Source organism: Copadichromis virginalis, linkage group LG23 (assembly GCF_057382275.1).
Source record: "Copadichromis virginalis isolate Kocher_CV1m ecotype Utaka linkage group LG23, C_Virginalis_male_GT1.1, whole genome shotgun sequence".
Classification (NCBI taxonomy): Eukaryota; Metazoa; Chordata; class Actinopteri; order Cichliformes; family Cichlidae; genus Copadichromis; species Copadichromis virginalis.
In genome coordinates this window covers 46,476,340-46,501,944 of record NC_140639.1, presented here as the reverse complement: position 1 = coordinate 46,501,944, position 25,605 = coordinate 46,476,340, and the positions used below count along the sequence as shown (strand labels likewise).

Sequence of the window (25,605 nt, the reverse complement as noted above, 5' to 3'; positions counted from 1 at the left end):
GGTTATTTTCTCTTGGTTCTGTTACGTTTTAATCAGCAAAGTTGCTGCCGTGTTAAAAGGCATTGTTCGGAAAGAATCTGTTCAGGTACATACTTGTACATTTGCACTACAAGATTGTTCTGTACATGCAGTAAATATCTATTTTTTCATCATAGATATCTGCGGCTTATAGCTGGGTGCGGCTTGTATATCTTTTTTTTTTTAATTTTTTAAAAATAGAGCGGATGCGGCTTATATACAGGTGCGCTCTATTGTCCAGAAAGTACGGTATATTTGTAAGATTTAAATGTGCCGTTGCTCACAAGTAAAATGTGAAATAATCAGCAGCTTGTTTTGATTTAAATATTTATTTCCCATAATAAGTTCAACAGGGTAGATGTACTTAAGGAACATGAGACTTTTTCAGATAAATAAAGGCAAATATTGCAAACTACACAAAAGGCAGCCGCTAAAGCGTTTAAGTTTCAAAATAGAACAAACAAAACAGACTAAATTGTCAATTCCACTTAGAAACAAAATATAAATTCTAAAAATAAATCTTAGTTTGTTTTACAGAAGAACAGACAAAACTGACTAACTTTTGTCAATATCAAATAAACTGAGAACTAAAAGGAAATTCTCAATCTCTCCTTGTTGTATAGCTGAGCTTTTCAAACAGTTTTAACAGTTACTTTAGTCTTACAAAAGCCGAATGACGAATTAGCGCTTCCAGTCAGAGACTGAGGCTACGTCCACACGTACACGGGTATTTTTGAAAACAGAGATTTTCCGTTTTCGTTTTAAAAAATAATCCCGTCCACACATAAAGGCAGAAATGAAGGAAAACGCTGCTATGAACATGCCAAAGCAGCGTTTTGGCTAGATTCCTAACCGTGCAGAAATGTTGGCCAATCAGAAGTCTAGAAGCCTCGGTGGGAAAAAGTAAACAAAGCTGGGGCATAGAAGCAGAACCGAGTCGTGTGTGTGGAGGGACAGTAACTGTGTGTATATGTAAGCATTTAAACACTGCAGAGAGTAGAATTAACAGTAACAGTATTGTAGAAATTCATTTCACCGAAACAATAACGCGGCGCACAGTGTGACGCATGCACCAGTTTATTGTATTTCCAGACTTGCTTTCGGCACAATTTACAGTGCACGCTACTCTGTTTTTTGTCAGACTTGAAATAGCCGAAATACCTTCACACTACGGAACTTCTATGGCTCTTCCGTTCGACAATCTCTCCGGCATTGGAACCATCATCTGTTTTCTCTTCGGTCACGCTCGGTTGATTTTTCTAGTCGGCACACTCATTTCCTCCATTACCCGCTGGCTGCTTCCCAAACAAACACACGTGCGGCTTGGCACTTGTGCTGTACGTAACAAGTCACGCGACGTGACGCTGCGGCTGTGATTGGTTCGGCTCTGCGCTACTTAGTTTGGATTGGCTGACCTTTTTTTTTTTTTTTTTTTTCTTTTTCTTAAGAGGACAAGAGCGGCGAGGTCTATCGCGATAGCTTAATTTCTCTATCGAGTAAAAGTTATATCACGATACATATCGTTATCGTTCTATCGCCCAGCTCTAGTATGAAGTGAGAGGCATTTAATGAACTGGAAGTGCTTCTCTGAGCCCTCACACACCCAAGACAGATTAGGAAGAGAGGGGAACCACCTTGCTGCATGAGCAGCTCCGCGGTCAGGTTGACTTCCACATGGTTTGCTGGGGACGCTGCCAGGGAGGAGAATGTCAATTTTAAAAGAGCGTCTCGTTCCTCTGGCAGGGCTGGACTGGGACAAAAAATCGGCCCGGGCATTTTGACTAGAGACCAGCCCACCAGGTATTATAGGAAAAACCATAAATCCTTTGAAAGAAAACAAACGCTGTTGTCACAGTGATGTACACTGTCTTGTTGGTATATATGCGTCAGTCTAATAAACTTAAACCTACACCATCCTCCCTATTCTGGTATTCTAAACAGTACCCGAAAGTAGACTGCTTGGTCGAGTTAACCTCCTGAACTATCTACAACACATGGTGAAAACCTGAAATTAAGACAAAGAAGACTAGAGGTGAGACATGATCATTACTGATTACTGATGACAGATTTAGATATATTTTCATAAACCATTCATTTACCACATCAATAAACAGCATGGCAGGGCAAAATATTTTTTCCAACAGGGCAACCTTTAAAAAGTGAAACAGTTCATAACTTCCCTTCAACTCATTCATGTCACCTAAAAGGTAAACCTGTTTCTCCATCACTGTTCAGCTCTGATGATTCAGTAAGGACATCTCCTGGTTTCATCTTCATGTTTCCCTCTCACCAGATAACCAAACCGATATCATGACCAGCAGCTTTTACAGCTGTGGCTCCAGCAAACATCAGCTGATACTAGAAATTAATATTCAATAAATTCTAACAACAGCTGATCAAGCTTAAACGTGCTGCTGTTGTTTAGCGCGACATCTGCTGGTTTCCTGTTTCTGGCACAAAGTGGGAGATAAACAAACCAGAGAGAAAAGCCGATCAGCTGATCATGGATCAGTTTAATGATTGAAGTAGAAACAGGGGAGGGAGAGAATGAGAGAAGAAGAGGCAGCAGTGCAGCAAAGACACAGAATAACTCCAGCTTTGTGTCTTTTTCATTGTAGCTGAAGTCCGGGACAAACTGTTCCTTTTCACCTCAACACGAAACGCACAATATTTTCTCTGAATACGAGACCATTCCGTTTTTTACGGGATGGTTGGAAACTCTAATAACTAACATTATAAATAAAATAAGATAAAACAAGTTCAACATCATTAACATCATAGCACGGCCCACCGGGCAAATGCCCTGTTTGCTGGGCCTTGTTTTGTGTTCATGTTTTTTCAACCTAATAAATGGTTTGCTTTTTGTTAAGATTCAGTTCCATCTCTCCCTTGTCTGCTTTCGGGTTCATATTGCAATCACATCAGCCACCGTGACAATAAACTTATTTTGATTTTTAACTTTCTTTATTTTTTCAACAATATTATGTATATATAAACGTTTTGCATCTTACAATATAAAGCCTGGATCCTGCACATATTGCACTTTGAACTTGAAGTGTGTTGTCTGTTTATTGGAGATTGTACTACTTGAATTCATTATCCTGGTGATATAACACATTAATTCTCCATTTGGAATCAATATAGTATATAATACAGTATCTGTCTATCCATCTATATAGCTATTGAATTGAACTGGAGTGAATGGAAGAGAATTAAATAATGGATTTCATGTTTATCTATGTTGTAACAGTGACGACTTGAGACATCTGTTTGGCACTATATGAAGAGAATTAAATAAAATTTAAATAAAAATGATATTAACTGTATTTATACATTTTCTTTTTTTGGATGAGACACTGTCAGTGTGCTGTTATATAACTCAGGTATTTTTAAGGCCCAGTGGCGTGTCCAGCGGGGTGGCCTGGGGGGGCACAGGCCACCCCCCCAACCAGACTGGCCACCCCAAAGGCAAAACAATAAAATTCAATCAAATATCAAATGTCCGATTATGTTTTCACGGTGAAGTTCAGATATCCGAGTGTAAGTGAATGCAGCATCGGCTTCTGCGCTATGTGCATCACGTTAGCAAAGGTAGGAGAGCCAAGCACGAAAGACGGCACCGCAGGAAACAATTTTTCGGTGAAAGAAAATGAGGACAGAATAAATGTCTCGGTAAGTAATATTAAGTTTGTTGAGTTTAGTAAACTTCGGTGAAATTAGAATACCAAGGAAAAAATAACACTTATTATTGCAGCCGTCGAATATTTCAGGCAGTATGCTACTGAGGGGAGCTAACATAAGAGTTATGAGTTATAAGATATAATCTAAGTCGTAACATTGCTGTATGGAGCTGCAGATTTGGTTGCAGGTTAACATACCTGGACTGGCCATCGGGCATACCGGGCATATGCCTGGTGACTTTTTTTTTTTGTAAGGGCATGAACAATGAGAGGTGGTGGATTGGCCAGATGCAGGTCGATGTGTAAAAATAACTCAATTGTTTGGTGGTGGCTATGGCGGGGCTTCCACAGAGGCCAGCAGGTGGATGAGGGAAGGGGAGGCAGGAGAAGAGACCCGAGGCAGCCACCAGTCCGAGTGTCAGGTGAACTGAACACAAAACAAGGCCCAGCAAACAGGGGCGACAACTAAAACTAAAACCTACACTGGGAATAACTCAGTATGACTATGACAACTATGACAGGAAAAACATGAACATGAATCTGAGGAGGTGCATGCGAGAAACTCTGATGAAAAAACATGAACATGAACATGAACATGGACCTAAACAGAATCAGGAGATAACCTGAAACCCGGAATAACGTGAACGGAGGAAAACAGACACACCAGCACTGACCAGAGGAAGACAGCGGACTTAAATACACAGAAAATAAAAGGGGAAGTGGAAACACAGCTGACACAAATGAACCTGACACCACAGGGGAAGCAAAATGAAACACACTGAACATGGAAACACAACCCTTTCATAATAAAAGACGAAACAAGGAGAGACATAGACGTGTGATGGGCTGAGTTGAAAAAGCAGGAGGAGTCACAGGAATTATTACAAAAACATAGTTTTCATTTATCTAACCCAAAAAAGCTGTGATGGATGGCCTTCGCCTCACGGTAATGCACCAAAGCTTTTAATCCGCCACCCTCCAGCCCAGAGGACATAGTTGGACTGGCCATCGGGCATACTGGGCATTTGCCCGGTGGGCCGATGGTGATTTTTCGTTTTTATGGGCCAATGGTTTTTTTTTCATTTTTTCCCCGTAACAGTATAAACACTGAAAGGTGGTGGATTGGCCAGATGCAGGTCGATGTGTAAAAATAACTCAGTTGTTTGGTGGTGGCTATTGCGGAGCTTCCACAGAGGCCAGCAGGTGGATGAGGGAAGGGGAGGCAGGAGGAGAGCCCCGAGGCAGCCGCCAGTCCGAGTGTCAGGTGAACTGAACTTGAGGTAAGAAGTTATGACCTGCAGTCTATCTGGGTCAGATATAAACCAAGTTTAGGTGGAGTTTATTTTCGTTATGCTGACTTTTTACCGTCAGTTGCAATAACTCGTACTGCGTTCTAGCCAGCTTGACGGAGTTTCTATACAGCTGTTCGGTTGCTATGATGTTACTGATAGTGAACTTTATTTTATTCATAAGGTTAGTTAGTAGAGTTGCCAACGGCTCCTTAAAAAATGGAATGGTCCCTCATTCAGAGAAAATATTACGGGTTTCGTATTGAGCTGAGAAGAGACGCAGTTTGTCCCGTACTTTAGCTAGAATGGGAAAAGACACAAAGCTGGAGTTATTCTGTCTTTACGCTGCACAGCTGCCTCTTCTCTTATCCCCCCCACCCTCCCTCTTCTGTTGCTACTTTAATCATGAAACTGATCAATGATCAGCTGATCGTCTCTCTTGTTTATTTATTGCCCACTTTGCGCCAGAAACAGGAAACCAGCGGATGTCACGCTAAACAACAGCAGCACGTTTAAGCTTGATCAGCTGTTGTTAGAATTTATTGAATATTAATTTCTAGTATCAGCTGATGTTTGCTGGAGCCACAGCTGTAAAAAAGCTGCTGGTCATGATATCGGTTTGTATATGTGGTGAGAGGGAAACATGAAGATGAACCCAGGAGATGTCCTTACTGAATCATCAGAGCTGAACAGTGATGGAGAAACAGGTTTACCTTTTAGGTGACAGGAATGAGTTGAAGGGAAGTTATGAACTGTTTCTGAGAGACAAATAACACCAGCATCCTTTTTTTATGTAGCTGACAGCTGGTAACTGTGCAGGGACGGGTCTAGGAAAGTTTTGCCAGGGGGGCAGGTAGGGTATTAACAGGGAGAGGGGGGCACAAAGAAATACTTTTCTTTCTTATTCTCATTTCAAATATTTAGCTTTTATTAAATAATTATCTAAATCTTACAACCAAAGTTTTTATCTGACATAAATGTATAGAAACCATACATATACCAACAAGACAGTGTACATATGGAAAAGATATATATAAATTTTATAAAGTTTGTAAATGTCTTGTGTGAAACTTGTATGAAAAGCATACAAGAGTAAAAACAGATATAAGATCCCTTGAAAGATTATATAATGAATCTTGTATGTTTTGGATACTTACTAAAACAATATATGAAAGTAATGAGAAAGTGGCCACTTTCATGAGTAAATCATATACGTTTTTACTATTTCTTTTCCATATGGGACTGTCACAACAGCATTTGTTTTCATTCAAAGGCTTTATGGCTTTAATACCTGGTGGGCTGGTCTGTAGTGAAAATGCCCAATTTTCTGTCCCAGTCCAGCCCTGCAGGTTAATACTGGCAGTGTCACCATGCCAGCTGACTGTATTTCATCATCAGCCAGTGTTGTTCTTTATACATCAATATTACCAAAGTTTACCATAAGGCAGCATAGAAAGTATTTACTTGCTTTCAGGTGTTATTCAAATGTTAGTCTTTTCATTTGTTTCCACACTTTTTCCTGTTTCAAAATCAAACTTCAGTTTGTGAGAAGATTATCTTCTTTTTTTAATAGGCATTGGTTTTGCATTGGCATTGGCTAATTTGTCAATTGTTTGTTACAAATGTTTGTATTTTAATATTCAAAAATGTTTTTGCCCAAAACATATGTGCACTACATGTCAGTAAAAATACTATGCAAATATTGATGTCCTTGACTGCTGAATAAACACTGACTGATTGTATCTCTTGTACTTTATCAACGCAGTATCTAAAAACTTTGCACCGTAGTGGTTAAAATCTCATTCTAATAAGAGTTAAAAGCGCATTCGCTTATTAGGTTTATAGGGTTATTGAATTATGGTTAACGGTTGGTAGAATTTTTTTTAAACATTATCTGCCAATTACATCTGCCACCCTTCTCCAAATCTGTGCCCCTACCTGGCCCCCTAACAAAAATTTTCTAGACACGCCACTGTTAAGGCCTGACTGGTGGCATTGGTGCCCATTGCTTTACTGTGCTGTTGGATGTGTATGTGGGTTATCCCTTGTACCTGACATTTGACTGGGCATCACTGTGTTGCTATGGTATAAACAATAACAAATTCAAATTCAAACATTGCTGCATTCTTCTGTCACTGAGGATTCCAAACCTGCACTCAGTCTCCTCATTACTTTGGTACTGAACAGACAAACTTTGGAGCTCCTGCAAACTTTATTCACAAACTGCAACTATTTTACACAAATCTGCGACTGACAACAAGCACAGAGACTTCAAACAATCACTGAAGTAAGGACTGAAAGATTTACTTTTAAACAATAATGATTAAGACCTTTTTCGTAAGGTTGTTTTCCCTTGATTGCCAGCTGTTACTGTTTTTATCTTCATATCTTTCATATTTGTCCACCTAAACAATGCTTTAATGATACAGTTTGAGAAGTTTGATATGAATTTATCCAACTGACTTGAAAATGAAACTGACAACTGTCCTGTAATCTTACACAGAGAAACCAAATCCTGCGTCTTTGCCTTGACAGACGCCTAAAATGGCTCGAGCTGTGGTAAGTTACCCTTCACTGTGTCTGTTTCTAAACATTAAATCGCGTGAATTTTTAAAGAAAAATCCAACAACAACAATAATAATATGTAACAGAGCAAAACGTCAGATGACTTGAATGTTCCTCTGCAACACAAGATCCCTTTGGCTCAAAGTCTGCCTCCTCCACAGGCAAAGGAGAAGCTCCCACACTCATCCGATGCAGACCGCTGTGCTCTGGACAATGAAGTTCCCGCTTTCATGTTCAGACCTATCAGCGCACCTGCATGTGAGCTCCCAAGTCCACCACCTGCTGATGCCAGCTTTCAGTCGAAGGACACAAACAAGATCATTCACCCAGATTTGAAAAATGATCGTTCATCCCTGGATGATGAAGTGACGTTTTTCATGTGTCCTACTGATGTTCCTCTGCCTCCGAGACCTCCACCCACTGCAGAGTTACGTCTCTGCAGAAAGCGCAGATATTCTACTGTTTTTTCTGTGGAGGATGAAGAGGAACATTTGATGCCTAAACGCATGAGGCTGATGAGTTCTGATGTTCCAGTTTCTTCAGTTCCTCCACCTGCTGATGACAGCTTTCATTCAAAGGACACAAACAAGATCATTCATCCAGATTTGAAAAATGATCGTTCATCCCTGGATGATGAAGTGACGTTTTTCATGTGTCCTACTGATGTTCCTCTGCCTCCGAGACCTCCACCCACTGCAGAGTTACGTCTCTGCAGAAAGCGAAGATATTCTGCTGTTTTTTCTGTTAATGATGAAGAGGAACATTTGATGTCTAAACGCATGAGGCTGATGAGTTCTGATGTTCCAGTTTCTTCAGTTCCTCCACCTGCTGATGCCAGCTTTCAGTCAAAGGACACAGACAAGATCATGCATCCAGATTTTAAATATGATTGTTCATCCCTGGATGATGATTTGGCCTTTTTAATGTCTCCTCTGCCTCTGACACCTCCACCCATTGCAGAGTTAGGTCTGGGCAGAAAGCGCAGATATTCAAGCGTTTTTTCTATGGAGGATGAAGAGGAACCTTTGCCTCAGCCTAAACGCATGAGGCTGATGACTTGGGATGTCTCTAAGTCTCCAGCTGCTGAAAAGAAGTATGTTTGCTTTCCGTGTCCTGAAGATAAGAGGTCTGAGGTACCTCTCAGCTCCCCCCAAGGCCATCCACCATCACCGGTCAATAATAATGACACTGACCAGTGTACCATTCTGCTGCCTCCTGAAATCCCAGTACCTCCAAGTCCTGCCCCTGTTGGAGTTCTAGAAACTGTTGACTTTCCTTGTGTTGATAATTAAATACGTGTTTGTAGTAATAAATTAATTTTTGAGCATATACATGTTGAGATGATTCGGTTGCTTATGATGGTTATAATTATCCAAACAGTATTATTCCTAATAAGATCTTTACTTTTTCTACTTATTTTCTCCATGAACTATTTTGATGTCTATTTTGAAGATCCACTCATATCGTGACAGTATGCTTATTCTCAGTAGAGTGTATAGCCACATCTGAAGAAAGAATAAATTAAAGTCACTCATTAACAACTTACCACATACGCCGGAGCTGAGTTCAAGATGTAAGCAGACGTTTCACAGATATCTTGGTTGTCTTTCCATTTCCTACACTAACAGTATCCTGAGAATTGTCTTATAAAGCTGATATAAAGGTGAAATTTGATGACTTAATCTAAGCATCATCAACTTAAATGCAAATGAATCCACTGTACTTGAGGTAACCTAGAGCTGGGCGATAGAACGATAACGATATGTATCGCGATATAACTTTTTCTCGATAGAAAAATTAAACTATCGCGATAGACCTCGCCGCTCTTGTCCTCTTAAAAAAAAAAGAGAACAGCCAATCCAAATTAAGTAGTGCAGAGCCGAACCAATCACAGCCGCAGCGTCACGTCACGTGACTTGTTACGTACAGCACAAGTGCCAAGCCGCACATGTGTATTTGTTTAGGAAGCAGCCAGCCACCGTACCCCCCGGGTAATGGAGGAAATGAGTGTGCCGACTAGAAAAATCAACCGAGCGTGACCGAAGAAAAAACAGATGATGGTTCCAATGCCGGAGAGATTGTCGAACAGAAGAGCCATAGAAGTTCCGTAGTGTGAAGGTATTTCGGCTATTTCAAGTCTGACAAAAAACAGAGTAGCGTGCACTGTAAATTGTGCCGAAAGCAAGTCTGGAAATACAATAAACTGGTGCATGCGCTACGTTCACACGTACCCGGGTATTTTTGAAAACGCAGATTTTTCTATGCGTTTGCACCTTTCGTCCACACGTAAACGGCGTTTTTGGTCACTGAAAACGAAGATTTTTGAAAACTCCGTTTTTGCATTTACGTGTGGACTAGAAAAACGGAGAAAATGCAGCGTCAAAGGTGTGCGCATTTTTTGACGTCACACTGTGCGCCACGTTATTGTTTCAGTGAAATGAATTTCTACAATACTGTTACTGTTAATTCTACTCTCTGCAGTGTTTAAATGCTTACATATACACACAGTTACTGTCCCTCCACGCATACGACTCGGTTCTGCTTCTATGCCCCAGCTTTGTTTACTTTTTCCCACCGAGGCTTCTAGACTTCTGATTGGCCAACATTTCTGCACGGTTAGGAATCTAGCGCCACCTGCTGCTTTGGCATGTTCATAGCAGCGTTTTCCTTCATTTCTTCCTTTATGTGTGGACGGGATTATTTTTTAAAACGAAAACGGAAAATCTCCGTTTTCAAAAATACCCGTGTACGTGTGGACGTAGCCTCAGTCTCTGACTGGAAGCGCTAATTCGTCATTCGGCTTTTGTCAGACTAAAGTAACTGTTAAAACTGTTTGAAAAGCTAAGCTATACAACAAGGACAGATTGAGAATTTCCTTTTAGTTCTCAGTTTATTTGATATTGACAAAAGTTAGTGAGTTTTGTCTGTTCTTCTGTAAAACAAACTAAGATTTATTTTTAGAATTAATATTTTGTTTCTAAGTGGAATTGACAATTTAGTCGTCTGTTTCGTTTGTTCTATTTTGAAACTTAAACGCTTTAACGGCTGCCTTTTGTGTAGTTTGCAATATTTGCCTTTATTTATCTGAAAAAGTCTCATGTTCCTTGAGTACATCTACCCTGTTGAACTTATTATGGGAAATAAATATTTAAATAAAAACAAGCTGCTGATTATTTCACATTTTACTTGTGAGCAACGTCACATTTAAATCTTATATCGTGATAGATATCGTTATCGCCTGAAATGAAAAAAACATATCGTGATATGAAAAAATGTTATATCGCCCAGCTCTAAGGTAACCTAACACTGACCATGAACGCCACAATCACTGTGCGCCAGTCCAACACAGTGCTTTACTGTGAACTCACCACAGTACTGCAAACTAAAGTGTTTATCTTCCAGTCCAATCCAATCCATCTTTATTGAGAAAGCACTTTAAAATACCCAGGACAAAACCAAAGTGCTGTACAGTAAATGAGTTAAGAACAATAGAATAAAACATAACAGTAAAAAAATAAAACACATAATACATAAAAAATTTAAACAGCCCTATATTTAAAAACAAGATAAAACAGCAAAAATAAACTAAAAAACTCAAACTAAAAACCAACATCTTACAAGGTGTCAAAGGTCAGGGTGAAGAGATGAGTTTTCAGGAGTGATTTAAGAACAGGCAGAGAAGAAGCCTGTCTAATCTCTAAAGGCAGATCGTGTCACAGTTTCAGAGATGCTACAGCAAAAGCACGATGTCCTCTAAGTTTGCGCTCAGTCCTGGGAACATTCAGGAACAGCTGATCAGCTGACCTGAGACAGCGGGTGGGTTTATAATAGTGATGGGATTTCCGGCTCTTTTTAGAGATCCGGCTCTTTCGGTTCGGCTCACTAAAAAGATCCGGCTCTTTCGGCTCCGAACCGGCTCTTGAAGGATATAAAAAAACAACAACAACAGCAATAGAATAATATTAAACACAAAGTGAACCCGTCTTCCTTCATTAAATAGGTTCTTTTAGATGTTAAGGAGGAATTGACTTAACCAGGCTGGCGGAGAATGAAGACAACCGGACACCTGCTGCAGATGGGGAATCAGTGAACTTTTATTGAGACAGAGACAACCTCTCAACACAGCTCACATCAGGAGATTCCCAAGATTTGCTGTGAGGATAGGTATATATTCTCTAAAACTTACAGGAGGGGGTTGTGAGGAAAGTGCTGCATTAGCAGAAAAACAACTCCATAAAAGGAAATCGGCCTTGGGTGTTCTAGTCTCTTCGCTTGCAGATATCTTGCACCTGCAGGATGAGGCGATCGCTTCTTATCGCTCTCAAGGCCAAAGTCGTGAGCACATTTTTATTACACAGTTGCACAGTAACTTTAAAACTGAACAATATTTAAAGCTGAATAATGTTTGATCAGATTATATTTTCTTCAAATCCCCCTTTTGACCCATCTTAAATGGGTCAACACACAAAAATAAGTAACATTCAAAGGAACACAGAGACGTGTCGAAGCCTGGCTCGAAAAACTCCTCGGGTCTTATCATTTGTCTTTATCTGTCATTGCAGATGAGGAGAAAAGAGTCCAGGCACCACCCTGCCCAGGGGTCGGCTGCAAGCAGTCTCGGTTCCCGACGAAAGCAGTAACAGCTGTCCTGCACACAAGGATACAACGAGTCAGTGCAACCAGGGTAGTGACACAAAATTAACAGTTCCTGTAACTCAGCAACCAAAAAGCATAAGTAATGATAAAAATGTGGAGAGTACAGAGTATACTATAATAATGAGAGATATAAACGTGAAAATGTGAAAGAATAAATCAACCGTAAAATAAACCCAGAACGGTAACTGCTAAGGACATTCAAAAGTGAATATGGTAAAACGTGAGGAAGGGGTGTGGAAAAAAAACAATTTATATCCAGTGGTGGGAGTACACATTCGCTCAGGCTTAAGTCCGGAGACCCTGAGAACATCGCTTAACCCTCACAACCCGACCAGACACAGTTCAACCAGATATATCCTTCAAGAGGAAGTGGGTGAGGGAAACAATTAATAACAAGTCTAATACAAAACACCACAGAGAAACAACCATTCTAGAAGCATTTAAACAAGAGAAAGACGATAATGTTCGTCACCCTCACGATCAGAGTTTTCATCATCCGTTGGCGAGGAGGTGGGAAGTTGACTAGCCAATAAAGGCATCTGCCGGGCGAGATCCTTATCCTCAGGAGTGAAAGCTGTAACAATCAGTCTCTGGAAGAGGGATCGAATGCATGGAATACAACAGCAACCGCAGGTGACTAGGACAGCAACAAAAACTGAGATGGAAACTAGGATGGAAGCTACAAGGGCCTTATATTTGCCAAACATGTTAAGCCAAGAGTCCCACATGGCAGTATCAACGCCCGAGTGTTCCTTCATTTTAACAGTAAGAGCTGTGAGGCCAGTAATAGCTTTAGTGAGGGAACCATCAGGAGCTGTGTTATTGGGGATATAGGTACAGCACTCCTGACCAAAAAGGCTGCAGACTCCGCCTCTTTCTGCGAGGAGAAAATCCGTTGCGACCCTGTTTTGGAAAGCCATTAGGGAAGTGGCAGATAACTGTGCATGCACAGCTTCAAAACCATCTCGAGTGTAATTAGCTAACAGTTGCACATTAAAGTGAATGTAGTTAATTCTGTCTACATTCGCATTTATTTCAACCATCCAAAGTATCGAGGCCCATCCTGCTTTAACCTGGTCTCGCAGTTTATATTCATCGGGGACCCCACGGGGTATACCTACAGCATCAATATAGGTTGGATTATGAGCTGAACCTGGGATTAGAGAACGTTTAGAGCGGCGTTCAGAGGAGGATGGGAGGCCAACTTCGTGTACTTCTATAGAGAGATCTACTGGAGTGACTAAAACAGGTAAAATAAGAGTTATGAGAGCGCAAAGACCTGACGCATCCCGAGGGAAACCATCATATAACTTGTTATTGCCACACCACCACCACAAATCAGCCCTAGCCGTAGGTCGGAAGTTTGGTTTCATAACCGTCATCTCAGTGCACCAAGAAGAGTTCAAGCTACCTAGTTTTACTGCATTGCCAGTCAGGTTAATACAAGTGAAATTGTTCACAGCTACATCTGATGAAAAGAAAGGTGGTTTATTAGAGACCGAGCGTTGAGTTTTAGGAAAGTGGTTTTCCAGATATGAGCAATGACCTCGTTTTGTATTGTTCATAAGATGCAGGAGGCATGCACTATTGACTGGCGCCGGTACCACTCGTAAAGTGGGGCGGGCTCCCATACACACTATGCAGTCGGAAGCCGTCTTGTCAGCAGCTTGTTCAGCTAGTAGTAACCAGTTGTTTGTTGCTCCAGAAATACCGGTTAGAATTTGGAAGAGGTCATCTTTAGACATTTTATTTGTGTCTACAATGCGTATTCGGCCGTTTCTCCCCCCGTTTGTATATGTCACCGGAGGGCCATTAAAGGTGGGGTTATCATCTTTAACTACAGAGCTTGGAGCTGCACCAACGCTAGGGCATATTTCCATTTGCCAATACAGGGCGGTGCGATCAGTCCAAGGGGCAAGTATAAATTGTTGACAGGAGGTCAAGGCCAGATCCTTTAGGGTAAAAATTAAGCCTGAAAGATCCGGTTTTTTTGCTATTCTGAGCATATTTTGGTTTCTCCAGTGCAAAGCCTGACCCCTAGAGTGCTTGGACCAATCGAGGTCCGTTTCTGACACTAAACTGGACCACTTCCACTGATGCCAACCTCCCAGGGTTATATACCACACTGAGGAGGAGAGATGTACTGCAAGGTTAAAAAGATCCCCCCCTTGGTCTTTGGTGACGGGAGTGACTGGGAAGCTAGCGAAATCTATTTCGACTACCCAACTTTTATTGTTGGGGACACAGAGAGTAATCATTCTAGTCTTACTTGGGGTACAGGAGGTAACCGTGTCTCGTTTCTTTCTAACTGGATCGGGCGTGGGCAAAACTGGAGAGGAAGTGGTGGGCAAGACCCTAGGGGCTACATTTGTCAGATTGGGACTGTCAGAAGGGGGCGAAGCTTTTGAACTTGAAGGTGTCAGAAGTGTCGGGGGCCCTTCACAGATCAGGATTATGCCAATGGGAATGAGACCCAGGGCCAGGAAGCAAACAAAGACGCAACATCTTTGCCTGCCTGTCATTTCAGGGGGAAAGGGCCAAGACATGTTTACTTAGCTTGGATGTCGTCTAATAGAGGATGATGGGGCAGAGAAAGGTGGTCCAGTTCCCCCCACCTCGCCAAGGGCGTGTTCTAGGAGTTAAAGAGCAACAAAAAGTATCAGTGACACAACTTTAAATGAGCTTTCAGCGGTTAAAACTATTGCAATGTAAAATGTAAATCTTAAAAACTCAAGCCAATATAAAAGCAAAGTCATAAAAGATGTTAAAAATAGAAAAATAAAAATGTTTAGTTCAGTATGAAGAACACCCCCTTTTGTAACCAGCCGGCTTGTAGGTTGAGTTTTGGCTCCCTCAAGTGGTTGGTGATGCTGTTGCAGCTCCTTCTGACAGGTCCTTCTGCACCTCTCTCAAGGTTCTTCCTGGTTCGGTGGCAGCAGCGCACTGTGTGTAATGAAACCAGGTGTCACCTTTCCCTTCGAGCCTGACAGCGTGGGAGGTCCGCTCTGTTATGCGGTAAGGGCCTGTCCAGCGAGGCTCAGCCCACTTTCTCTTTGTGACTTTCAGGAGGACGTAGTCCATTCCAGGTGTAGCCGCCTCTTTCAGCTCTTGCTGGTTTCTTTCAGCGACCTGTGAGGAATACTGGGCAACAAAACTGCGGAGCATGTTATAATATGTCCTCGGATCGAGGTCTGAATCAGCTTCATCCGACATTAACAGGCGAGAGGAGGGGCCAGGAAAAGGCCTGCCATGCTCCAACTCAAATGGAGTGTAACCAGAGGTTTGATTTACTGAGCATCTTATGGACATTAATGCAAGAGGCAATGCCTTAACCCAATCTAATTTGGTCTGTGCACAGATTTTAGCCAATTTAGTTTTTAGAGTTTGATTCATCCTTTCCACTTTCCCCTGGGACTGGGGGTGGTAAACTGAGCCAAACTTATGTTTCAAACCTAATGCGGCTTCAACCCTCTGCAGATCGTGGTTCCTGAAATGTGAACCATTGTCCGACCTTATGACCTCGGGAAACCCATGCTGTGGTATATAATGATTAATCAGACACTTCACCACAGTTCTACTGTTTTCACTTGCTGTCGGCCAGGCTTCTGGCCAACCTGAAAATGCATCCACAGCCACCAGCAGGTACCTGTAACTACCTACTCTGTCCACCATGTCTGTGTAATCAATGATTATTTCTTTCCCTGGGCAAAGTGGGATGGGGAAGTACCCTGCTATTGGCTTGAAGGCGGGCTTGATTCCAAATTGGTTGCACTCCTTACAGGTTTTAACCATGTATTTTGTCATGTCTTTTAGATAAGGGTGCCACCAGGCAGCTAAGTTCCTCATCATTTGTGCAGGTCCCACATGCCCCACTCCATGTGCCTCTTCCATTGCTGTCTGTCTGACCCCTGGCGGTAGAATGGGCCTTCCATCTGGGCCACGCCAAACATCTGTGTTTGTGGCCCCTCTTGTTACCCATAATGATTTTTCCTGGGGGCTGGCTTTGTCCTGTAACTCTCTGATTGTGGCTAGGCCTAGTTGTATGGGTGGTCTTTCTGGAGGGGGTGTGGCTTCTGGGTCCATTACCATAATCAGGGAGGGTAAGTAACCAGCTGTCTGCTTAGCTACTAAGTCGGCCTGTTTGTTACCTAATGCCACTAAGTCCAATCCGGCACTGTGTCCTTTGCATTTTACCACTGCCACCTTAACAGGTAACAACAGTGCTTCCGCTAATTCCCTCATTTCTATCTCATGTTTAATAGGCTTTCCGCTGGCTGTCAAAAAACCAGCTCTTAGCCACTGCTTGAGCTCCACATGCACTGCTCCCACAGCATAAGCTGAATCACTGTATATATTCACTTTCTGTCCCTTTCCCATCCTTAAGGCTTCAATCACCGCTCTCAGTTCAGCTCTCTGTGCAGACTGTTGTCCTGTCAACTGCTCTGCCTTCACTGTTTTCCATCTCATGTCTGTCTGTTCCACTATTGCCCATGCAGCCTTCAACATTCCACTTTCAGTTCTGAAACAACATCCATCTGTGAACCAATCTTTTTCTGCATCCATTAGAGGTTCTGCCTGCAAATCTGGCCTGATTTTCTCCTGTACCTGCACAACCTCTTCACACATATGTGGTTCCCCTGATCCCATGTGATCAGCCATGTTTATGCCTTCATGTGAGTAGGTGATGTGTGGTGCTTCCAAAATGGTACTGAGGCGTCTCTGCCTGAGTGAAGTGAGTGTGAAGGCCTGTGAGGAGACGTAGGCCACCACACTGTGTGATGTCAAAATTTTTAGTGGGTGATTCATCACTATGTGTGCTGTTTTCTGAATGATTTTTGCAAGTCCAGAAACGTGTTGTGTGCACGGTGGGTGGCGTTTTTCAGTGTTGTCAAGCATTACGCTTACATATGTCAACACTTTTCTCTCTCCCCCTTTTTTCTGGAACAGGATACCATTGATATGGGTTCCAGTTCCAGAAACATCAAGATGAAAAGGCAAAGCATAATCTGGCACAGCAAGGTCAGAGGCGACAGAAAGCTGTTGTTTTAACTTTATAAACGCCTGTTCTGTTTCTGTAGTCCATGAGAGGGGAGCAGAGAGGTTTCTCATGCCTTGTTCATTTACCAAAGCGCGCAAAGGGGAAGTAAGGCCAACATAGTCTGGGACATAGGTCCTGCTGTAACCAGTCAGGCCCAAAAATGACAACATGTCTTTTACAGTTAGAGGTTTTGGATGGTGCAAAATGGAGTTCCTGTGTTCTGGGGACAAGGAAATACCGGACTGTGAGACCATGCGGCCTAGAAAAGAAACCTGTTTTCTTGCAATCTGTAGTTTGTTTTTGCTCACTTTAAAACCTGTGTTGGCCAGGTGGTGAAGTACCACTCTGGTGGCCTCCAAACAGATGCCAGCCGTGGGGGCAGACAGCAAAAGGTCATCCACATATTGTATTAACATACAGTCAGATGGTAGTGGGCTGGTTTGTAAAAGTTCTTTCAAACACTGATTAAACAGTCCTGGGGAGAGGGCAAATCCCTGTGGTAAGCGAGTGTAACGCCATTGTCGGCCTCTAAATGTAAATGAGAAAATGTCACGCAGTGACTCACGAAGTGGGAGGCAGAAAAAGGCATTAGCCAAGTCAATGCAGGTGAACCAGGCATGAGATGGTGGGAGGTTGGTCAAGGCAACATAAGGATTAGGCACAGGCAAAGTAGGAGTGCCAAGTAAGGCATTAATCCTTCTCAAATCATGTGCCATTCTGAACTTCCCCGTGCCTTTTTTCTCAACGGGTAGGATGGGCGTGTTCCACTTAGAGCAGGAGGGCTCCAAGACACCGGCAGTGACCAAACCAGAAATTGTTTCTGCAATCCCAGCCTCAGCCTCCGGTCTGTGTGGGTACTGAGGCTGCCACAAAGGGGTAGCAGATGACAGTTGAAAAGAGACTGGCTCCACATCAACTAAACCTACATCTGTGGGTCCAAGGGACCACAAACAATCTGGAAGAGAGTCGAGTAAAGGCGCAGCATCACAGTGGTCTGTGTGTTCTCTTCCATGTGACCCGCTGACCACTCCATGTTGCAGTGTTGAGGAATTAAAGCAATCATTTAAAATTTGGTATGTCTTGGTAGATGGAGAAAACAAAACCTGTGGGAGTTTTGTAGGTGTCCAGTCAGTGACCGCAAGGGAACGTTTAACCATTCCACCCAGCTCCTTAGCCTGGTGTCCAGGATGTAAGGCCAGTGACACATGGGGAGCTGCCTCATCAGACATCATGTACCACTGTAATTGATCTGTTGTAAAAGTAACCGCTGCTGCCACTCCCTCCGGTGCCGCAAAAATGCACGACATGTTCAGAGACCAAGCCCGCCCCTCACACTGCTTTTGGAACATGTGCTGGTACCAGGTGGTGTCATGCCTGTCACAAAACAGTGTAACATGAGGTGGGTCAGGGGGAGGGACATAAGGATGTAGGAGTGAGAGCCACGGCCGCCATTGCTGAAAAGCAGTCCAAACTCCTGGTTCAGCAGGTGTTTCAACTTCCAATAATGCCCAGTAGATGTCAGCAGAGTCCGCCAAACAGGAGGAGGGTTGCAGCAGAAACTGACCACCTCCCTCTGGCCCATCAGAGCAGGGAAGTACAACCCCAGTAGGGAGAGTCACAGTTAGGCCTTGTGAAGAGCAGAGTATTGTGGCTCCTAATTTAATCAACAAGTCTCTTCCCAGTAAATTCACAGGCGCCTGTTTTGAACAAACATAGCTGTGTAGCAAGGTCTGACCTCCAACCGTTGTGGGGAGGGGCACGGTGTAAGGCAGAGTTTTAGGTTCCCCAGATATGCCCACCACTGTAATCACTCTGTCAGTAAGTCTTTCACGAGCAACATCCTTAATGGTGGAGTACGTAGCTCCAGTGTCCACTAAAAAGCTGCTTCTTCTTCTATCTACAGTTATGGACAGCATAGGGTCCGCCGTTGTCCCTTCACCGTCCTGGGCAGTCTGTGGGGTGTCCTATAGCTGGGGACCACCCTCGTAGTACTCCCACCCCATCACAGGCATCTGTGGGGCCGGGGGCACTTCAACTAAAGCACCACGAGGTCCACCTCTGTGGCCAGGATGCTGATAGGGCCCACCACGGGCTCCCCTGCCTCTTCCAGCAGCCGGGTTCAAAGGGCACGCTTTAGCCCAGTGTCCAGGTTGTCCACACCGGAAACAAACATACATCTGGCCTCCCCTACCACCTCCCATCTGACCCCTTCCCCTGAAACCACCTCTGTTTCCTCCAAATGGGGAACCTCTCTGCCCATAAGGGGCCGGGGAATGATAAGCACCATACTGGGGGGGCTGTGGATCAGTTGGCCATGGGTTCGGATACAAATCAGGGGCAACTGGACCAGGAGGGGGAGCCGCAGCGGCCACAAGCTGCTTTTTAGGCTTGTCACCTTTTCCACCCAGGTCGTTTTTAGCTTTCTGCAGCTGAACCTTCAACAGTTGCAACTGTAAATCTTCGACGCTCTCCGCTTTATCATCAGACTTAATCTGCACTTTGTTAAGATTAAAAATCAAATGTTTCTTCCAGATTGCAAAGTCACAGTCCTGCAAATCAGGATTATCTTCCATTTTCTGGCTTACTGACTCCGGAATGCCCCTCAGCACCGCCCTTCTAAACCACATGCTCTGTGAACAAGTCCTACTGGGGTGATGACCTGTATGGTTCACCCAGTCTTCAACAGCCTGATTTAGATAATGGGTGGGATTTTGCTTTCCCTCCCATTTAAATTTCTGTAAGGTGCCTTGATTTTTGGGTGGGAATTGTTTGCGCAGGGCCGGTCCAATAAACCTCAAGGCCTGCATTAGTGGCACCTCGTTCTCATGCATGGTAGTACCCGCATTTTGTTCCAGGTCCGCTGCCTGAGATCGGGATGTGCACCTAGTTATAATAGCTCTAAAATCTCCCAGTGCGAGGTCCTGTCCAGCTGTGTATTTATCCAAACCAGCCAACCAGGCATTCCCTCCCTCCGTTATGTCAGGGAGTTTGTCCACTAGGGCCTGGACATCTCCGAATGAATAAGGTTGATACACTGGTCTACGTTGCGCTTTAGTCTGGACCAGGGGAAATATGCCTGGAGGCTGAGGCACAGGGCCCTTAGATCTAGTCTGATATCCTAAACTGGGAGGGGTAGAGGGGGGTGTATGGTTAAGGTCACTGAGTTCATCATCAGTATCCTCAGTTTCTTCCCCGCCTGGTGGGTTAGCAGTGTCAGCAAAAACGTGGGCTAAACTCATCTGTGTTTCCGGATCCTGACGGCCCACCAAAGACATGGTAACTGTGACATTTGGTGAAGTGCCAGGCTCAGTTTTTGCAGTAGCGGTCAGATCTCCTTTAACAGCGACAGGAGTGCTGGCAAAGGGGTTGGACCGGGAAAGAGGGGCTGACGCAACACGATTATTCACCTGGACCACTGACCTATGTTCATTTAAGCAGCTGCGTAATGCTGCTTCTTGATCAGTTAATTGTTGTTCAGTGGGTTCCTGTCTGTTCATTCGAACCGCAAATGGTGCGCTCGCAAAGGGGTCAGTTAGGCCCTCAGATCCGGTTCCAAAACAATGGGACATAGAAGAGGGGGCTCTACTACTAGCTGAGGATGTCGCCGACAGAGAGGAGCTTCCTGGGCAAAAATGCTTGGTATCTATGGGAGTTGGAGCTACGGGCGGTTCTTCTCCAATAGTCATTATTCCACCAGAGATATTAAGTACCGGATATATGCCTGCTGAGGGAGGAGTTGAGGCAGAATAGGGAGGTGGCTGAGACCTATTTTTCTTCATGTGTGGTTTTGCAGTTTCCCATAAACACACCCAGTGATTAAATTTAGCTTTGCGGCCTGCGTGCTTATCTGCTTCCTTTCTGTGTCTCACCCCGCTCATCACACCTGCACCTGCTGCTGCTGAGTTGGCTTCTTCCTCTTTCTCTTTTGCCTGCATAGCCTTATTCTGCCAAATTATTCCCCAGTTACCACTACTCCCCTCGTCCTTTCCCTTTTCTTTCATTAACCTTTCAGCTGTTTTCCTCAATGACTCTTTCTGCTTTTTTGCTTCTTTAGGCTGGTGTGTGGAGTTGATGACTGTCTCAACACATGTTAATTGTTCTCCCAATGTGCTAAGAATAACACCGGGACCCCAACCATCATCATTAGTTTCTCGATCTAATTCTCCATCCATTTTACTGTCAATGGAGGAGTGTTCTTTTATTGATTTTAAAGGAGAATTTGGGCCAGCTGGGTTTCTGCCTCTGTTAGGCACTAACAGCTGGGGCGCTGCTTTAAAGGTGAGTCAGCACTGAAATATCCCTTCAGGTGTTACCAAGCTTCTACCAAACCGGAGTCTGGCGGGTAACCTTGCCTAGAGCTTCCTGATAGGGGTGCTAGTTGGTTGTCACCTTGTTCACACGTCTCATTCACACTTCATACATTACCTGCAGTCACTCATTACCCCCCTTATGTATGTAATAAATGTGTAAAAAAAAATTCTATGTGTGGTGTATTATTTTAACCAAAAGAGGAACCTAGTTCCTTTAATTGTGTAATCTGTGAACAACGGAGAACCAAACTGTCCTGCCCAGTGTTCCACAGCAAGCATTCAGCGTGTATTTATGTGTGTCCAATATCAAACAGAACATCAAAACATTTAAAACACTAAAATCATCGGGGTTTTAAGAAGAGATCCGTTTTCTCCTATTGATCAAAGGGACCCCTCCTTTGGACTCCAACCAGTACTTCTCCTTTTTAAGTTTTAGAGGATCTTTTCTAATAAAGTCCTCTGGGCCTTCCTAACCCTTCTGTAGTTTAGAGAATATTACTAAAAAATATTCTCAAGGCCTTTAACCTTTTAATTTGTTTAGAAAGGCGTTACTAATAAACCCTTTCAAGGTCCCAGACCTGCACTGAGGTATTTATCCGACACCGGAGAGCAACCCGTCGGCTGCAACCGTGGTCAGACCTCAGTTCACTCTTATCTTTATTCACTTATTCACTTATTTCTTATTCACTTATCTCTTATTCACTTGTCTGATTCTCAACAAGCCTTAAGTAAGCCAGACAATTTTGGTTATGAATTACTAGGAGTTTGGACACTAAGTATTTTTATAATGTTCAATATAGCAGAAATAAAAGGTCTGCTTACCTTGTTTTTGTGTGCACACAGCTTTTGTCCAAACTCCGTTCACTCAGACCACGGCCGATGTCCTCCCATCCGTTCCAGTTGACCTGGAGCGGATCCTGTTCGTGACGCCAATTGAAGGATATAAAAAAACAACAACAACAGCAATAGAATAATATTAAACACAAAGTGAACCCGTCTTCCTTCATTAAATAGGTTCTTTTAGATGTTAAGGAGGAATTGACTTAACCAGGCTGGCGGAGAATGAAGACAACCGGACACCTGCTGCAGATGGGGAATCAGTGAACTTTTATTGAGACAGAGACAACCTCTCAACACAGCTCACATCAGGAGATTCCCAAGATTTGCTGTGAGGATAGGTATATATTCTCTAAAACTTACAGGAGGGGGTTGTGAGGAAAGTGCTGCATTAGCAGAAAAACAACTCCATAAAAGGAAATCGGCCTTGGGTGTTCTAGTCTCTTCGCTTGCAGATATCTTGCACCTGCAGGATGAGGCGATCGCTTCTTATCGCTCTCAAGGCCAAAGTCGTGAGCACATTTTTATTACACAGTTGCACAGTAACTTTAAAACTGAACAATATTTAAAGCTGAATAATGTTTGATCAGATTATATTTTCTTCACTCTTCAGGTTGTTTTGTTGCTTTAATTAATTTATTATTAACAATAATATAAAATTATGCACAAAAGGAATTACTAACGTAAAAACAAGTGGTTTTATTTATATATGTTTATATATAAATATATGCGGTGGCCCCTAGAGACAAAACACGTACAAACTCCAAAACACATTTCTAGCATGAACTGAACTTCCAAAGCAGAGCTACTAGATCACTTAAATTACACAATTGAAAGCATGTGTGTATTGTTTGTGTATTTATACACAGGCACTCATATATATATTCAAATAATTTAAAAAAAAGTTCATTTACCTGTTACTACCACACACCAAATCCGGTCGTTGGTACTTGCTGGCTTGTGTAGCCACAAGATAACAAAGGCTCAACACTGCGCCCAGCATCCTGGAGCACTTCTGTTGTCTTTTGTACGTGTTTTGAGTTTTTATGTGCTTCTGAGTTTTTACGTGCTTCGGAGTTTGTACGTGTTTTTACGTGTTTTGGAGTTTTTACGTGTTTTGGAGTTTGTACGTGTTTTTACGTGTTTTGGAGTTTGTACATGCTTCAGAGTTCGTACGTGATTTGAAGTTTGTATGTGCTTTGTCTCTAGGGGCCACCGTAAATATACTTTTATTTATTCACTCCACATAAAATGTAATAAATAAATCATATAATACAAAAATCAACTATTCACATTTCAAGTTTTAACTATTTAAATTTTCAGCTTTTTCCTTTCACAAATTTAAAGTGAAAAGAACACAAAACACTGCAAACCACAACACAATTAAATATAAATTATAATATGAAAACAAAAAGAACATGCATATTCTCTGTCATATGGACCTGCATGAATAAACTTTCTCAATCCTTTATCATCTGCAACCGAAAATAGTTGTGGATGATTACTATACCTTTCTAATGTTGTTGTCCCTGCCTCTCTTTCTCTCTCTCTGGCTCTGTTCCTGTGCTACTGAGTGTAACTACCGCCCCTCCCCCCTCTGCCCAGCGTAAAGCACAAGGCTCGCGTGCAGAGTGAAGCGGAAAAAAAGTGCGAGAGAGAGGCTGAGAGAAAGAAAGAAAAAAAAAAAAAACCCCACGTGACGGCTCGCGATAAGGAGCCGGCTCGCGTCGTTCACGTCAAAGAGCCGGCTCTAAGAGCCATTTCGTTCGCGAACGACCCATCACTACAGTCCAGCCCTGCAGGTTAATACTGGCAGTGTCACCATGCCAGCTGACTGTATTTCATCATCAGCCAGTGTTGTTCTTTATCAATATTACCAAAGTTTACCATAAGGCAGCATATAAAGTATTTACTTGCTTTCAGGTGTTATTCAAATGTTAGTCTTTTCAGTTGTTTCCCCACTTTTTTCCTGTTTCAAAATCAAACACCAGTTTGTGAGAAGATTATCTTCTTTTTTTAATAGGCATTGGTTTTGCATTGGCATTGGCTAATTTACCAATTGTATGTTAAAATGTTCGTATTTTAATATTCAAAAATGTTTTTGCCCAAAACATATGTGCACTACATGTCAGTAAAAATACTATGCAAATATTGATGTCCTTGACTGCTGAATAAACACTGACTGGTTGTATCTCTTGTACTTTATCAACGAAGTATCTAAAAACTTTGCACCGTAGTGGTTAAAATCTCATTCTAATAAGAGTTAAAAGCGCATTCGCTTATTAGGTTTACAGGGTTATTGAATTATGGTTAACGGTTGGTAGAATTGTTTTTAACATTATCTGACAATTACATCTGCCACCCTTCTCCAAATCTGTGCCCCTACCTGGCCCCCCCAACAAAAGATTTCTAGACACGCCACTGCTCGTTTACGGAGGGTGCAAAATGCGGCAGCTTGTGTTTTAACTGGCACTCGAAGGTTTGAGCACATCTCCCCTATTTTAGCTTCACTTCACTGGCTGCCCATTTCTTTTGGCATTCATTTTAAAATTCTTTTATTTGCCTTTAAAGCTCTCCATGACCTAGCTGCATCTTAACTCTCTGAGCTGCCACAGTCTTATAAACTAGTGATGGGTCGTTCGCGAACGAAATGGCTCTTAGAGCCGGCTCTTTGACGTGAACGACGCGAGCCGGCTCCTTATCGCGAGCCGTCACGTGGGGTTTTTTTTTTTTTCTTTCTTTCTCTCAGCCTCTCTCTCGCACTTTTTTTCCGCTTCACTCTGCACGCGAGCCTTGTGCTTTACGCTGGGCAGAGGGGGGAGGGGCGGTAGTTACACTCAGTAGCACAGGAACAGAGCCAGAGAGAGAGAAAGAGAGGCAGGGACAACAACATTAGAAAGGTATAGTAATCATCCACAACTATTTTCGGTTGCAGATGATAAAGGATTGAGAAAGTTTATTCATGCAGGTCCATATGACAGAGAATATGCATGTTCTTTTTGTTTTCATATTATAATTTATATTTAATTGTGTTGTGGTTTGCAGTGTTTTGTGTTCTTTTCACTTTAAATTTGTGAAAGGAAAAAGCTGAAAATTTAAATAGTTAAAACTTGAAATGTGAATAGTTGATTTTTGTATTATATGATTTATTTATTACATTTTATGTGGAGTGAATAAATAAAAGTATATTTACGGTGGCCCCTAGAGACAAA

At 42.7% G+C, this 25,605-nt stretch overlaps 2 protein-coding genes across 2 annotated transcripts; both read right to left on the bottom strand.

Annotated features, from left to right (window-relative positions):
• Positions 1-11,622: 11,622 nt before the first annotated feature.
• LOC146681807 (uncharacterized) lies at positions 11,623-17,002 on the bottom strand. The gene has a single exon (XM_085447761.1). The coding sequence runs from the start codon at positions 14,752-14,754 to the stop codon at positions 12,649-12,651; it is 2,106 nt and encodes a 701-aa protein (XP_085303887.1). The 5' UTR covers positions 14,755-17,002; the 3' UTR covers positions 11,623-12,648.
• Positions 17,003-18,987: 1,985 nt separating this feature from the next.
• LOC146681806 (uncharacterized) lies at positions 18,988-23,015 on the bottom strand. Its single transcript, XM_085447760.1, has 2 exons — positions 22,605-23,015; positions 18,988-22,473 (listed from the first exon to the last, which is right to left on the bottom strand). The coding sequence occupies exon 2, from the start codon at positions 21,416-21,418 to the stop codon at positions 19,211-19,213; it is 2,208 nt and encodes a 735-aa protein (XP_085303886.1). The 5' UTR covers positions 21,419-22,473; positions 22,605-23,015; the 3' UTR covers positions 18,988-19,210.
• Positions 23,016-25,605: the final 2,590 nt, after the last annotated feature.